Source organism: Zosterops lateralis (genome assembly GCF_965231275.1).
Source record: "Zosterops lateralis genome assembly, chromosome: 3".
Lineage (NCBI taxonomy): Eukaryota > Metazoa > Chordata > Aves > Passeriformes > Zosteropidae > Zosterops > Zosterops lateralis.
The window spans coordinates 86,897,216-86,909,994 of record NC_139764.1 but is presented as its reverse complement, the minus strand read 5'-3'; the positions used below and the strand labels follow the sequence as shown (position 1 = coordinate 86,909,994).

General features: G+C 36.4%; 1 protein-coding gene across 1 annotated transcript in view; it reads right to left on the bottom strand.

The window, feature by feature from the left end:
* EYS (eyes shut homolog) overlaps positions 1-12,779 on the bottom strand; it is a gene marked incomplete at both ends in the record, with an annotated part of 727,941 nt that overhangs the window by 535,263 nt on the left and 179,899 nt on the right. The window contains one exon of the mRNA XM_083857640.1: positions 3,205-3,309. Within this exon, the coding sequence (XP_083713766.1) occupies positions 3,205-3,309 (105 nt within the window). The remainder of the gene's footprint in view (positions 1-3,204; positions 3,310-12,779) is intronic.

Genomic DNA, 12,779 nt, shown 5'->3' with positions numbered 1-12,779 from the left:
GAAATTTCCTGTGGTATTCTTCCAATGAGTAGGGATTCTTCACCGTTACTCCCCAGGGATTAAGTGAAGGAATCTGTGCACATTATTGTCGTTTCAGTGGTAAGTTAATTCAACTCCTAATCAATACTATTTCTTTCTCTAGCTTTAATGTAGGTCCCTTGATATAGTGCACTGTTTTATATTAAGGCATCACTCTAATCTGCTAGTAGTTCTTTAGTGTTATACTGAGTATTAAGTAATTCTGACTAAGATCTTTTATCTGTTGTCTCTGTAGCCTCTCAGCTCCCAAAATCTGGCTATGCAAACCCAGAATGTTTCACTTGGGCTCCCTGGTGCAACAGCCTGTACCAGACTCTCACTGAAATGTCACCTGTCCCTGCCCTTTATCTAATCCTGACCTATAAGCTCTTGGTTGACTCCTCATCCCTCACCAGGCAAAGCTCCACTCACTCCAGGTGATCATTGACATCGAGTACGAACACTGTCTCCTCATTTGCCTTGTCTGTCCTTCCTGAAAACCCTGTATCCTTCCATTGCAACACTCCAGTAATAGGAGTCATTCCACTGTGTCCCTGTGATGCCAATAATATTATATCCATGCAGGCATGCACACATCTCCAACTCCACTTGCATATTGCCCATGCTGCTTGCATTTCCAGAGAAACATTGAAACTGGGCTCCTGATGAAGCCAATTGATTAGCTGAAATTCTTTTGTGCTGTCCTTCAGGTACTCTATTGCCTTTCTGCAATGCTAAATACTGTCTAAACCATTGTTTTTCATCCTACCTTTTGCAGATGGGTAAATTCTTCACAAAGGCTCCATCTAACGAGTGTTCAAAATAATAATAGAAAATGTTTATAATCTGAGATTTTATATGTGTACATATTCTTACAACATTTCAGTACTCATTTCATGCATATGATCACACTTTTTAAGTATAACAGGGAGATGTTTTCGTATTTATTTTTGTGGTTGTGATTATACAGAGGAAACTACACTGACAAAATGAGATGCGACATTCGGTTTATCCACAATGGAAAGAATGATGAAATATAGTCATAGTCTTTGCAAGTGAAAAAGTAAAACTAACTTATTACAGCAACATATAAGAATTCAGCCTTAAAAAACTAGCCAAAAAAATTATTAATAATAAACCTTCAATATTCTGCATCTTGAAAGTCTATTGTAAGACTCATGTCTTAAGAAAGTAGTATGAGCATGTATACGCGTGTACATGTGTAATATACACATGTGCATACTTCTGTATATAGTAATATCCCAAAATATTTATGCATATATTCAAATTATATTAATGCCCTTATACTATTACTTAGTGGCACTGCTGGCTGTGAGTTTCTATATTCCACACATCAATAGCTTTTGAGCTATTTGTACATTAGGCTTGAAATAGCTTGAATGCATTTTAAAAATATATATAGTTCTTACAGGGACAAAAATTTTAAACCACTTCTTTTGCCTATCCACTTTAAGTAAATATTTCTGTCTAAATACAAGCTTGATAATTTTATCCTTACTTTGTTAACTTTACATTGTAGAACAAGGCTTAATGCAATGTAACTGACTTAAGGGTATTAAAAAACTGCAAGTGAAAGAGTACTATTGCTTCATGTTTTGCTCACTACTTTCTGATTGGCTGAAAACAAGCTGGCCCATAATAAAGCAAGCAGGGGGTTAAAAAATAGTCATATATGCAAGTGTCAGATATTAAATTAGCTGGTTATATTAAAAGATGCTACATTTCAATGTGTAAATGCTTGCCCATAGCACCAATCCACACTGAAAAGCCACACTGAAGCATATAGGTTCATGTCTCAGTAAGATACAGTTTATTTGTTGGACTCTATGATCTCAGAGAAAGTTTCCAATCTAATTGATTTTGTGATTCTGTGAATAAAATTATGTATGTCACATAAAGACAGAAACGTCCATCTACTCTTATTGTCAAATTCAGATATTGCTGGCGTCTCTCATCACTGCAAGCAACTGAACTGCGTTCGCACTGCAAGGTTTCAGTGGGGGGCAGGTACAGGGGTGGCTTCTCTGAGAAGCTGCCAGAAACTTACCCCTGGTCTGATGGAGCCAATGCCAGCCAGCTACAGGATGGCCCACTACTGGCCAAGGCTGAGCCCATCAGTGACAGTGGTAGCACCCCTGTGAAATCAGTTAAGATGAGGAGAAAAAATACCTAAGAAAAACTAACTGGGAAACTGCAGCCAGAAAAAAAGTGTGAGGATACCAAGAGAAACAGCTCTGTAGACACCAAAAATTGGAACAGAAGGAGAGAGAGAAGGTGCTGCAGGCACCAGAGCTAGATTCCTCTGCAGCCTGTGGTGCAGCCCATGGTGAGGCAGCTGTGCCCCTGCAGCCCATGGAGAGCCAAGGTGGAACAGAGATCTGCCTGCAGCCTATGACAAAATAGATGGATGTCCAAAGGAGGCTATGACCTTTTCTTTCTGAAGCCTGAACTAGAACAAGCTTCTGCCAGCAGCTGTGGCCCCATGGAGAGAGAAGTCTGTACTGGAGCAAGTTTCCTGGCAGGAGCTGTGACCTTGTGGGGGACCCACCCTAGAGAGCAGGCTGTTCCTGAAGGACTACACTCAGTGGGAGGGAACCATGCTGAAGCAATTTGTAAAGAGCTGCAGGCTATGGGAAGGAACTCATAATAGAGAAGTTCCTGGAGGACTCTCTTCCTTGCAAGACAGCTCATACTGGAGCAAGAGAAGAGCGTGAAGAGTCCTCCCCCAGAGGAAGAAGGAGCAGCAGAAATGATGTGTGATTAACTGACTCCACCAGCTCCCAGCCAGGGGCAACCCACCACAGCAACCCTTACAACAACTACTGTACAGCTTGTCCACATTTTCTTTCAAAATTTTAAAAATATATTTTGCTAGTAGAAAAGATGGAAAACAAAATCATGCTACTGGCAGAGTTGGTTGATTTTTAAGGCTCTCTATTAATCAGTTTGGAAGTCAGGACTTCCAGAATACAAGTTATATCCTGTAAACAAATTCTACTGACAACATCTGCATAACAATTGCAGCACATGCTTAAAGAATAGCTGTTCATCCTTCTCTTTTTTCAAGCAAAATAAATTACTACTTAGTTGTGTGCTTATGAAAAAAACTCTGTTTCTTTTTTGAATACCACAGAACATTTCTCAACTAAATATCATGTGACTTACCTGGCAAACAGCTGCAGTGAAATTCACCAATAAAATCATGGCAATGGCCTCCATTTTTACAGGGCTTGGAGGAACATTCATCAATATCCGTGGAACAGTTTTTGTCTGACAGAAAAGAAAATTAAATGTTAAAACTATAAATCATGCTGGGAAATTAGAAAAGCTCCTTCACAGTGCAAGTGACAACTGCATAATTTGACTTTTCCAGGTTGGAAACGCTATTTCATTTCTGCTTCACAGTTTTAAAACTAGAGATATTCATAGATCAGAACAGATAGTTAACAAATATTTTAAAGGAATAAATGTGAACAGCACTTGCAAAAATGTTCTTTGTATATTCTAGCATCACAACTCAATACCATAATTACTAGAGTAATATGCTACTTCAAAAAAAGTGTTTTAGAGATTTAATCACCTTAGTAAGAATAGCAAGAAAAAATATTTCTCAAAGTTGCATTCATATTTCCAGATGAATGCCATTTCTCAGGTCCAAACAGAAACCCAAGTTCATTCAGCTGTTTCTTCATTTTTCTGCTTTTAAAGAGACTTAATTGAGCTGTAATTCAAATGTATTCAAATCTGAAACAATAAAATGTAGGCAAAAATACAGAAAATACAGAGGGGAAAATTTAGAAGACAATGGAATAGGTGGCTAATGAAAACAGTTAACTCATTGGACCTACCAAACAAAATCCAGTCTCCTGTTTCTCTACAGAGCACTACATTCATTTAGGGCAACCCCTACCTAGGCTGTTATAAATAATACTGGGATCTTTCTGAACAAAAATTGATCAGAAACCGATGGGAAAAATATATAGGCTAGGAGTTCACATGAATACCAGAAGTTAAGACAACAGAGAAGGAAAACTGTAACTATTACTGATGTGAACGAGCAGAACTTTTGTTGGTGTTCCATGTAGAAATTATGGAAGGTTCCTTGTATCACTCAAATCAGATATACCAGATAGATAGTGCATCCCATGGACCTCAGTCTAAGGAGCTGAATTAAAGGATCATGTGGGGTCTCTGGAGTCTCTTTTGGACTAAAACTTGGACAATTATAGATTCATTACAACAGTAAATGCATGGATGGCAGAGGGTGTCACCTTGCAGTTCTGTCTTCCTTAACCATATGATGTATTTTTAACTAACATGTAAAAATAGAATTAATGCAAAAACCAAATTAAATGGGCAGGAGAGAAAGTGAGAAGGCAAGGAGAGGAAAAAACCCAACATTTAGAAAAATGTTTAAGGGGATGGAAACAGAAACTCATAGACAAGGATAATGATAGAAACCAGGTAAGACTTTGACATTTTGTGGAAAATACTGCACAGTCACACATAATATGCTGTATTTAAAGACTAAATACAGATCACAAACCCAGTAGAATCAGTTTAGAAGAAATTTAAACTTTTTATATCTTGTGGGGGTTTTTTTGCTGTTTTGTTTTGTTGTTGCTTTTAATATTTTCAATAGCTAGAAGAACTAGCAGAATCCTTAACAACACAGGACTTGGACCCACAGGGTATTTAATTACAAAGCCATAATTTTTGAAAGGAATCATCATTCAAAAATTCAAAGATATTTGGATGTACTCAGCAATTTCTCATGCCATAGTGGAAAAGGTAACTGCAAGTTACTTGAATCAAAGCTAAGGGGAAAAGTACTCTCTGACTATAAGGAAAGAAATGTGAAAAATGGCTGAGAGCAGTCAAAATCCATGGAAAGGGAGAGGAGGAGGAACAACATAAAAACAAAGGAATTCAGAAGAACTTCAAAGACTGTAGAAAAGTTCTGATTTGAAGCCTGATACAGACTGAACATATTACCTTAAAAAGGTAATGAAGAAAGCTGCTGTTTTCTCTAAGTACATAAGGACAAACACTATTTTTGTGGGAGAAAGACACTGGATATTAGGAGACCAAACACGGCACTTCCTGGTTTTTAAAATATGAAAAAAGTTTCAGGTCAAGTTGCTAAGGATCAACTAAAAAGCACAACATAAATATGCAGCCATGAAATCAGACCAGCAAAAGCATGTACCTATTATAGGATGGCCAGAGTAACAAGAAATTATGCTGTATGTCATTCATATCAAAGATGAAGGAAAGCTCTGGTTTGACATCCAGTGAAGAAGGGTGTCTACTGATAATGATAATCAATGCTTCTTCTGCTTCAATCATCAGTGAAAAGACCAGCTGTAAAGCAGCTCATTATCATAATTAATACTTAGGATTAAAGGGTAAAACTTCAGCGTTGAATACAGAAGAAAAGCTGTAGGATTGTCAGATGTGTTATATAGTCAGATAGCCTGGTCTGATGAACTATACCCTTGGGTAGTAGTGGTCAAAAACTCAATAGTTTTCTTTGTGAACATGTAGAAGGTAGATAATGTACCTGAAGACTCACTAAAATCAGCCTTTAGGAAAAGAATAAAAAGCAAAGATATGAAATTATAAATCCATTTTTAAAACTTCAGTTCCTAGAAGTAATATTGGGAAGAGCTTTAAAGTGTTTAAGTGCAAGAACATTTAAATATAAAATAATTCATTTTAAAAATGGGCCTTATATAAGCAAATTGATTTCCTTCTACACTAAATTTGCACACTTTGTGGATAACAAAACCCAGTAGGATATGTCATGCTCCTTCTCTTCATTAATGTTTCTGCTATTTTTTGTGAAATATCAGTAATTGGTCTACATAGAAACTATACTACAATATTATCAGATGAGTAAAACTTTACGGAATGCCTTATTCATGCATTAGTTATCAGTGGTTTTACTACCAGACTGGATGAATGAATTACACAGGATTTGAAAAAAAATCTACTTCCAATTCAATTCCACAAAATTTTTTTCAACAATCTAGATCGTGGACAGCAAAGTAAGCTTACTGATGGCAACACAAAAAGGTACATTGAAGAACAGGATTAGAAGTCTTCATGAATTTCAACAAATTGAAGATAGAGTTTGATATAACAAATGTAATCCAATCAGAAGAGAAGATATGATGCAGAAAAGTGGGAACAAATGCCAGATTTAAAAAAAAATAGTTTGCTGGCATACATAAAAAAGAACATATCCAGTTAGAAGCATAAAATTGTCTTTCCATTTTTATCTAACGGGAGTAAAGATGCTTTTGGAGTGCTTTGCATTGTGCAGTGAAGTGCATTCAAGAAAATTGTGGGCCAAATGAGAGTCTATATGAACATGTTAGGCATGACAAGCAGCTCAAAAGCATGACCTTTTAGGATGAGCAAAATAAATGGGCCTGTAAAGCTTAAATAAGGAAAATTTGAATAGAAATGTGATGGGAACCATAAAATAAAAAAGTACTTTTGCAAAAGTCATCAGTTTGCTGTGTTCATAGGAGACAAGGTAGAAGTAATGCATTTAAACTGCAGTGAAATATTAGACCATAAGGAAATCCTTACAATGGTTATTATAACACACACTGGAAAGATTCCCCCAAGAAAACAAGAAATCTTTGGACTTTAAGAATATATATATAGGTGAGAAAGCAACAGAGTATATTATATGTTTTTGCTGAGATAAGAATGAAACAGATTTTCATTAGCATTTTGTTCTAGTGTTGTGATTATATAATTTACTGGGCATAAATTCTGTTTATAACACTGAAGGAAGTCCAACGACTTATGTTTGTGCAATGAGTTGGATTGTCTGGAAACTTTTTTTGCCTTATGGTAAGGGTCTTCTCCATCAAAACACATTTCTACATTAGTGGTATAAAAGAGAGATGAGCACAGGCTTGCAGCAGACAAGAGAAAGGATAAAAGTGCTAACACTAGCAGGAAGAGACAAACACATTCTCCCTGCACACCATAAATGCATATGGTGTGAAATTATAGAGGGACAGATACTTAAGGCCTTCCCTTCCAAAGAAAGCAGTACAGCTTTAGGCACATTTAATCTGAATTCACCCCTCAAATCTTTCCCATGAGAAAACCATAATGAGGCAAATGAGGCATTTTATACTTCCCTGAGTCTCTTTTTCTGTAAGCAAACGTGAAAAGTCCTTACCCTGTTATACTGACTTTTAAACAGATACCTAATTTCCACTCTCACTTCCTTTCCTGCATCTCCTTTCCACAGGGAACCAAGCCCATGCACCAAGTGAAATCTTGTGATAACTTTTGTTTAGCTAAACAGTACATTTTTCAATGTACTGCAGGTCACTTCTGGTCACTTGTAGTTTTCAGATACAAGGACAGAAAAAAATGCAGATTATGACTACTGAACTGTAGCTGAGCTGTGTATGGGAAAACAACAAAAGGAATTTGAAAAGGACTGCTGAAGACCTCAGCATATGAGCACTCTTGCCGTGCTCTGAGAAAAAAACCCCTCAAATATATTTAAATAAAACAAAAACGAACATTGATGTGTAAAATATCTCTGCATAAAACATTGATTAGAATGTTCCATATTTAAGAATAAGTGGGAAGGGTGCAAGAAAAGCTACACAATTTATTCAAAAACTGAAGAAAGTATGCTGTCGGCAAAGGCTTAAAGAGCTCCATCTGTTTCATTTAGAAGAAACAAAACCAAAAAGTGACTTGATTACAGTGTGTAAGTATCTTTACAAACAGAAAATACTTGAGTAGCAAGGGCTTTTTCATTTTGTGTAGAAAAGGTAATGGGATGCAATAGCTCAAAGTTAAAGACAAAAATTTTAAAAAAATATTTAATATAAAATTCTAAATCTAATAGTGATTACTACTAGAAAAAATGCCAGTGAAATTCTGGTTTCTTTTCATGCATTCAAATCAGGATTGAATGCTTTTGGATTCATTGTGTGCTTTAATCAAAACTAGAGTAATTAGGTTCAGTACAAGGTGGTTAATGGCAAACATTAACTTCCTTCTGGTACACAGACCCAATGCAGAGCACATAACCAGTAATCTATGGACTGTTAGAGGACTTGCAGGATAAATACACTCATCCTGTAGCCCTCTCTGTATTTTTCCTGGGAAAACATCAAAACAATTTATTGAGACAGGTATATTTCTGTGACTGTAATAGCCCACCCTGAGGCACCTGAGCTCTGTAGCCTTACTGTCATCACGTGAAATGTGTATGTCCTGTTCTTTGAGGCTTTGGAGGTTACTAGGATAACTAGATGCAACGTGTTGCTCCATTGTTACCAGAGCAAATAGTCAATGCCATTTCTTGCCTGGCTACCAATGTGCCAACGGAAAAAAAAAAAAAAAAAAAACCAAAACCAAAAAAAACAAACAAACAAACAAAAAAAACAAACCAAAACAAAAACTTTTTATGAAAGTTGTGTAAACAGCCTTAAAAAACATCATTTTGCATTTAACACATTTCCCCTCCTGCCTCAAGACTCCTCAATAGCCTCCAGTCAACTCACCATTTAAGTGAAGAGAGTCAAGCTGTGGTGTAATGTCCCCACTAACCCACTGAAGCTGTGAAGCCCAGCACACATGGCATTGCCATTGCTAGACACTGATCAGGTGTCAACCTAAGAGCAAGGGCCTCAGGACTCATCTAGTGGACAGATCCATGTTAGATCTGTGGAATCATGGGATAATTTGGAAATGATCTTACAGGTCATCTAGTACCAACCCCTATGCCATGGACAAGGACACTTTCCATGAGACTAAGTTGAATAATGCCCTATCCAACCTGGTCCTGAACACCACAGAAAATAAAGATTAAAAAAATCATGACAAAGAGGAAAGCCAAAGAGTAAAGAACAACAACAACAACAAAAAAAATGGTTAGCAAGTTACTAAAGATGGCACCAAGTAAGACTCCTATTTAGTGTGGTCATACCAAAACTGGTAGTGTCATACCTTTTATAGTATGACTCTATCAAAGCAAAGGATGTCACAAGATAATTGTTTCATTGTCTAAAAAGGAAACCTAGTATATACTGGTAAATATAATCTAGTATCTAAAAATCCAGTATTAAGCTAGTTGGTATTGCAAAGGCAGTGTTGAACAATGAAGTTTTTCCAACATCAATAGTTCAGTGGATTTTTTTCTCAAGAGGAAACATATACAAGAAAAAAGCTAAACAAACCCTAAATAAAAACATTCTTATCTAAGATGCCACTTCTGTTTCTCAAATTCATTAACAGAATATCTGTAAGGGATGAAAAATGTGCACTGGGGAAGTTGCTTGGAGGTTGCTTTTTTATGTCAGCGTTTATTCACTGATTGTTCAAGTCATAACAGAAAATTAAGTCCTAACAGGTTTCCTGAGGCATTTATAACAAAAATTTTGATTGAAATTCTGTCTTGATATCCATATGTTATTTTTCAGATGTACTCAGTTGTGAAAAGTTAAAGCAGTGCTCACTCTTTTGGCATATTACTGTTCATTGTATTTTCATTGTTAATGTCATTGTATCAATGATATTAACAGAAAAATATGGAGTTAAGGAAAAATGGAGTTTATTTTCCACAGTACCTCAGGAACACTAAACATTTCAGCCACACATTCTACTGTTTTCTGTATGTGTTTTAATCACTGTATGAGCTTTTCTAGATATTATTGTTTTTCCTTTTTTTTTTTTTATAATAAGAGCCTCCTAGCAACTGACAACATTTTTTAAATTGAAAATCAAGCCTAATCAAAATTATTTTCTATTTTATCTAAAAGTAATTAAGTACATAATCATACCCAGAAAGATATTGACGGATGCTCTACATGCATTATATTATGCATGACAGTTGGAATCACTACAAAAAGAACCTACCATTATGTCTGAAATAATGGAGATAAACTGGAATACAAAAATAATCTCAGAACACCTTCAGAAGAGCAAAGATAAAGAAAATTCCGTACAAGCTAATTAAAGTTTTGATTGAAGAATTAACTTATCTTTTGTCAGGTGGTTCCAACTATTATTATTCACTCTCTAATTTAAAACAATCATGCTTAGTATTTGCAGATGGAATACTATTGGGGAAATGTGCCATTTAATGTCTCACATAAAAAAACTGAGCAACTTTGCTTATATTTAAAATTACTAAAAAACCTAATTTATTTGCTTTTCTTTCCTGCAATTTATTAACTTTTATGTATTTTTTAATCAAAATTTTAATGTAATGTAATTTGCAGCATGCTGAAACTTGAACAGATTTTTCTGCACTCTACTGAATTTTTTTCCCATTCAAGTGTTCTAACCTGAATGCCTTCAAAGTAAAGCAGGTACACTTACACATGACATGACAATAAATATTCTCTAATAACTCAGAAATACACAGTGAATACATTTCCATGTATGCATAAATGTTGTTTATTTTCCAGCATGTTAAGTTTTAACATCCACTGTGGGAAACCTGCCCTCAGCAACCTGTCATTTACAGTATTTGGGGCAACCAGCAGCTCATCTATGCTGTTCCAGCTGAGCAGGGGAAGTCAGTCAGCCCTTCACTCCTCCATAGCCTGCTATGAGTCAGAGCTCTGCTGGCCAGGAGCCTGGGGAACCATCATTCTCTCTAGTTGTCAGCTTCCAGGTTTTGTTTTGATTTGAAAAACCTTAGTGCTTTAACTAGAGCTCAGAGACACGTTGTTTAAATGAACTTGGTCGTTAGGGGACATCACAGAAAAGACCTGGCTTTTAAGCTGCCTCTGCGATGGCCATAAGTGCTGATTGATGTGGAACAATAATCTGATGCAAGCAAGATTGAGTTTCTGTGATTGACTCAAAGGGTGAGTGAGCATCCATTGATCACAGAATCAATTAGGTTGGAATAGACCTCCAAGATCGTTGAGTCTAGCCTTTGACCAATCACCACCATGTCAACTTAAAACCACAGCGCTAAGGGCCATGTCCAGTCATTTTTTTAACATCTCCAGTGTTCATGACTCCATCACCTTCCTGTCAGCCCATTCCAATGCTTGACCTTTTCCATTAAAAATTCTCCCTGATGTCCAACTTGTACCTCCCCTGGTGCAGCTGTGTCCTCTTGTCTGTCACTAGCTGCCTGGGAGAAAAGGCCAACTCCTGCCTTGCCAGAACCACTTTTTGCCTAGAGATAGATCTCTCAGGCCAGTTTTTTCCTTTGAATTGTTTGGGATAGTACTTCTTGTGATTAACAAGGAAAAGAGGATGTAGTGACTCAATAATTTTGTACTATGCAGTTGTCTTAGTAGAAACTAAAGAATCTATGTCAACATCCATGTGCCTAAAATAGAACACCTTTTGCAGGCTTACTGAAAACAATGCTTAGAACACCACAGGAAAAGAATATACAGGAAAGATTTTTGAAAGCCCAGAGAAAGATATTATCCTATGTCTTGTGATGGCTTGAGCTGAGCTGCAAGACCTTGAACATCTTTGTATAATTTTGGTTTTCAAATTTTCAGTGTTGCAGTGTCCACTTGCTTAGCCACAATATCTACTGGAGAATTCCTAAAGCTCAATAGTATGAGACATGTCAGTGGAAACTATACAGATTTGATCTTCAGAAAGCATATTAAAAGGCTTGTATATTTGTTTAGTCTCCTGTGTAAATTTTGGTCAATCTGTGACTGATAGTAGATTCTGACTGTTGATTTATGCCATCTCATTACAATGGTAAACATTAATGAGACATGGGCAGAACTTAGAGGAAAGAGCATTTTACACATAGAGAATTCATGTGAACCATGATGTAAGTGAGGAAGTCAGATTAAGAATCTCATGCATATAAACTACAACTACAAAATTCAGTGCTAACTGGTGAAGTAAAAATCACTTTGGAATCAAGTTTTTTCTACCCAGTATTCACTGCTGTCACCTCACTAGCATAAGGCTCATCTATATACATGAACAGCTTTGAAATCCTTTTAATTAATAATCAAATAAACAATAAAATTCATCTCTTCCAACATTTAAAATAGAAAAGGGGTCAACAATGGAAAAAATATAATCCCATCATTTATTTAAGATTAAGAACCAGTGCTTTCTCATCCAAAACCAGTGAATTACAGAGTTTCTTTAGTTCTAATTACTTATTTTACCATAGAGGATCCACTCAAATAATGACAATGGTCAGTAATCACACCTCATAAAACTGTCTCCTCCTTCTGTATCATTGATGAATTCAACACTCTCCCACTGATGTTTTATTTTGAGGTGTCTTACTACCTAATGGATTAAAGGTGTCCCACTGTTCAATATTAAAATACCCTACTTCACCTATCTTCAGGTTTGGATGTGTTGAGAAAGATGTTTTTCAATTTTTGAGGCTGGCCAGTTTAACAGACTTGGACTGCCTTTACTTATCTTAACTTCCAGATGTTCTCAAAACCCCTCTAATTGGCAAAATCAAATAAAATACCGTGAGGGAAGGAGGTAGCAATTTTGCCATCTGTCCATTTGTCCAGCAGCTCTTTACTATAGGATAATTACCATAATCCTGTGTATGCAAATTACCACAGGAGGGCATTTGAGCACAAGCTTTGATTGTAAGAAAGTATATTCCTGGTCTTTTTCAAGAGCTCCCTGTCTTAGACAGAGTAAAGGAAATTCTATGCAGCAAGTTCCAAAGGCTGGCAGAATGATGGTGCTCACTCTTTCAGCAACAAACTATTCAGTGG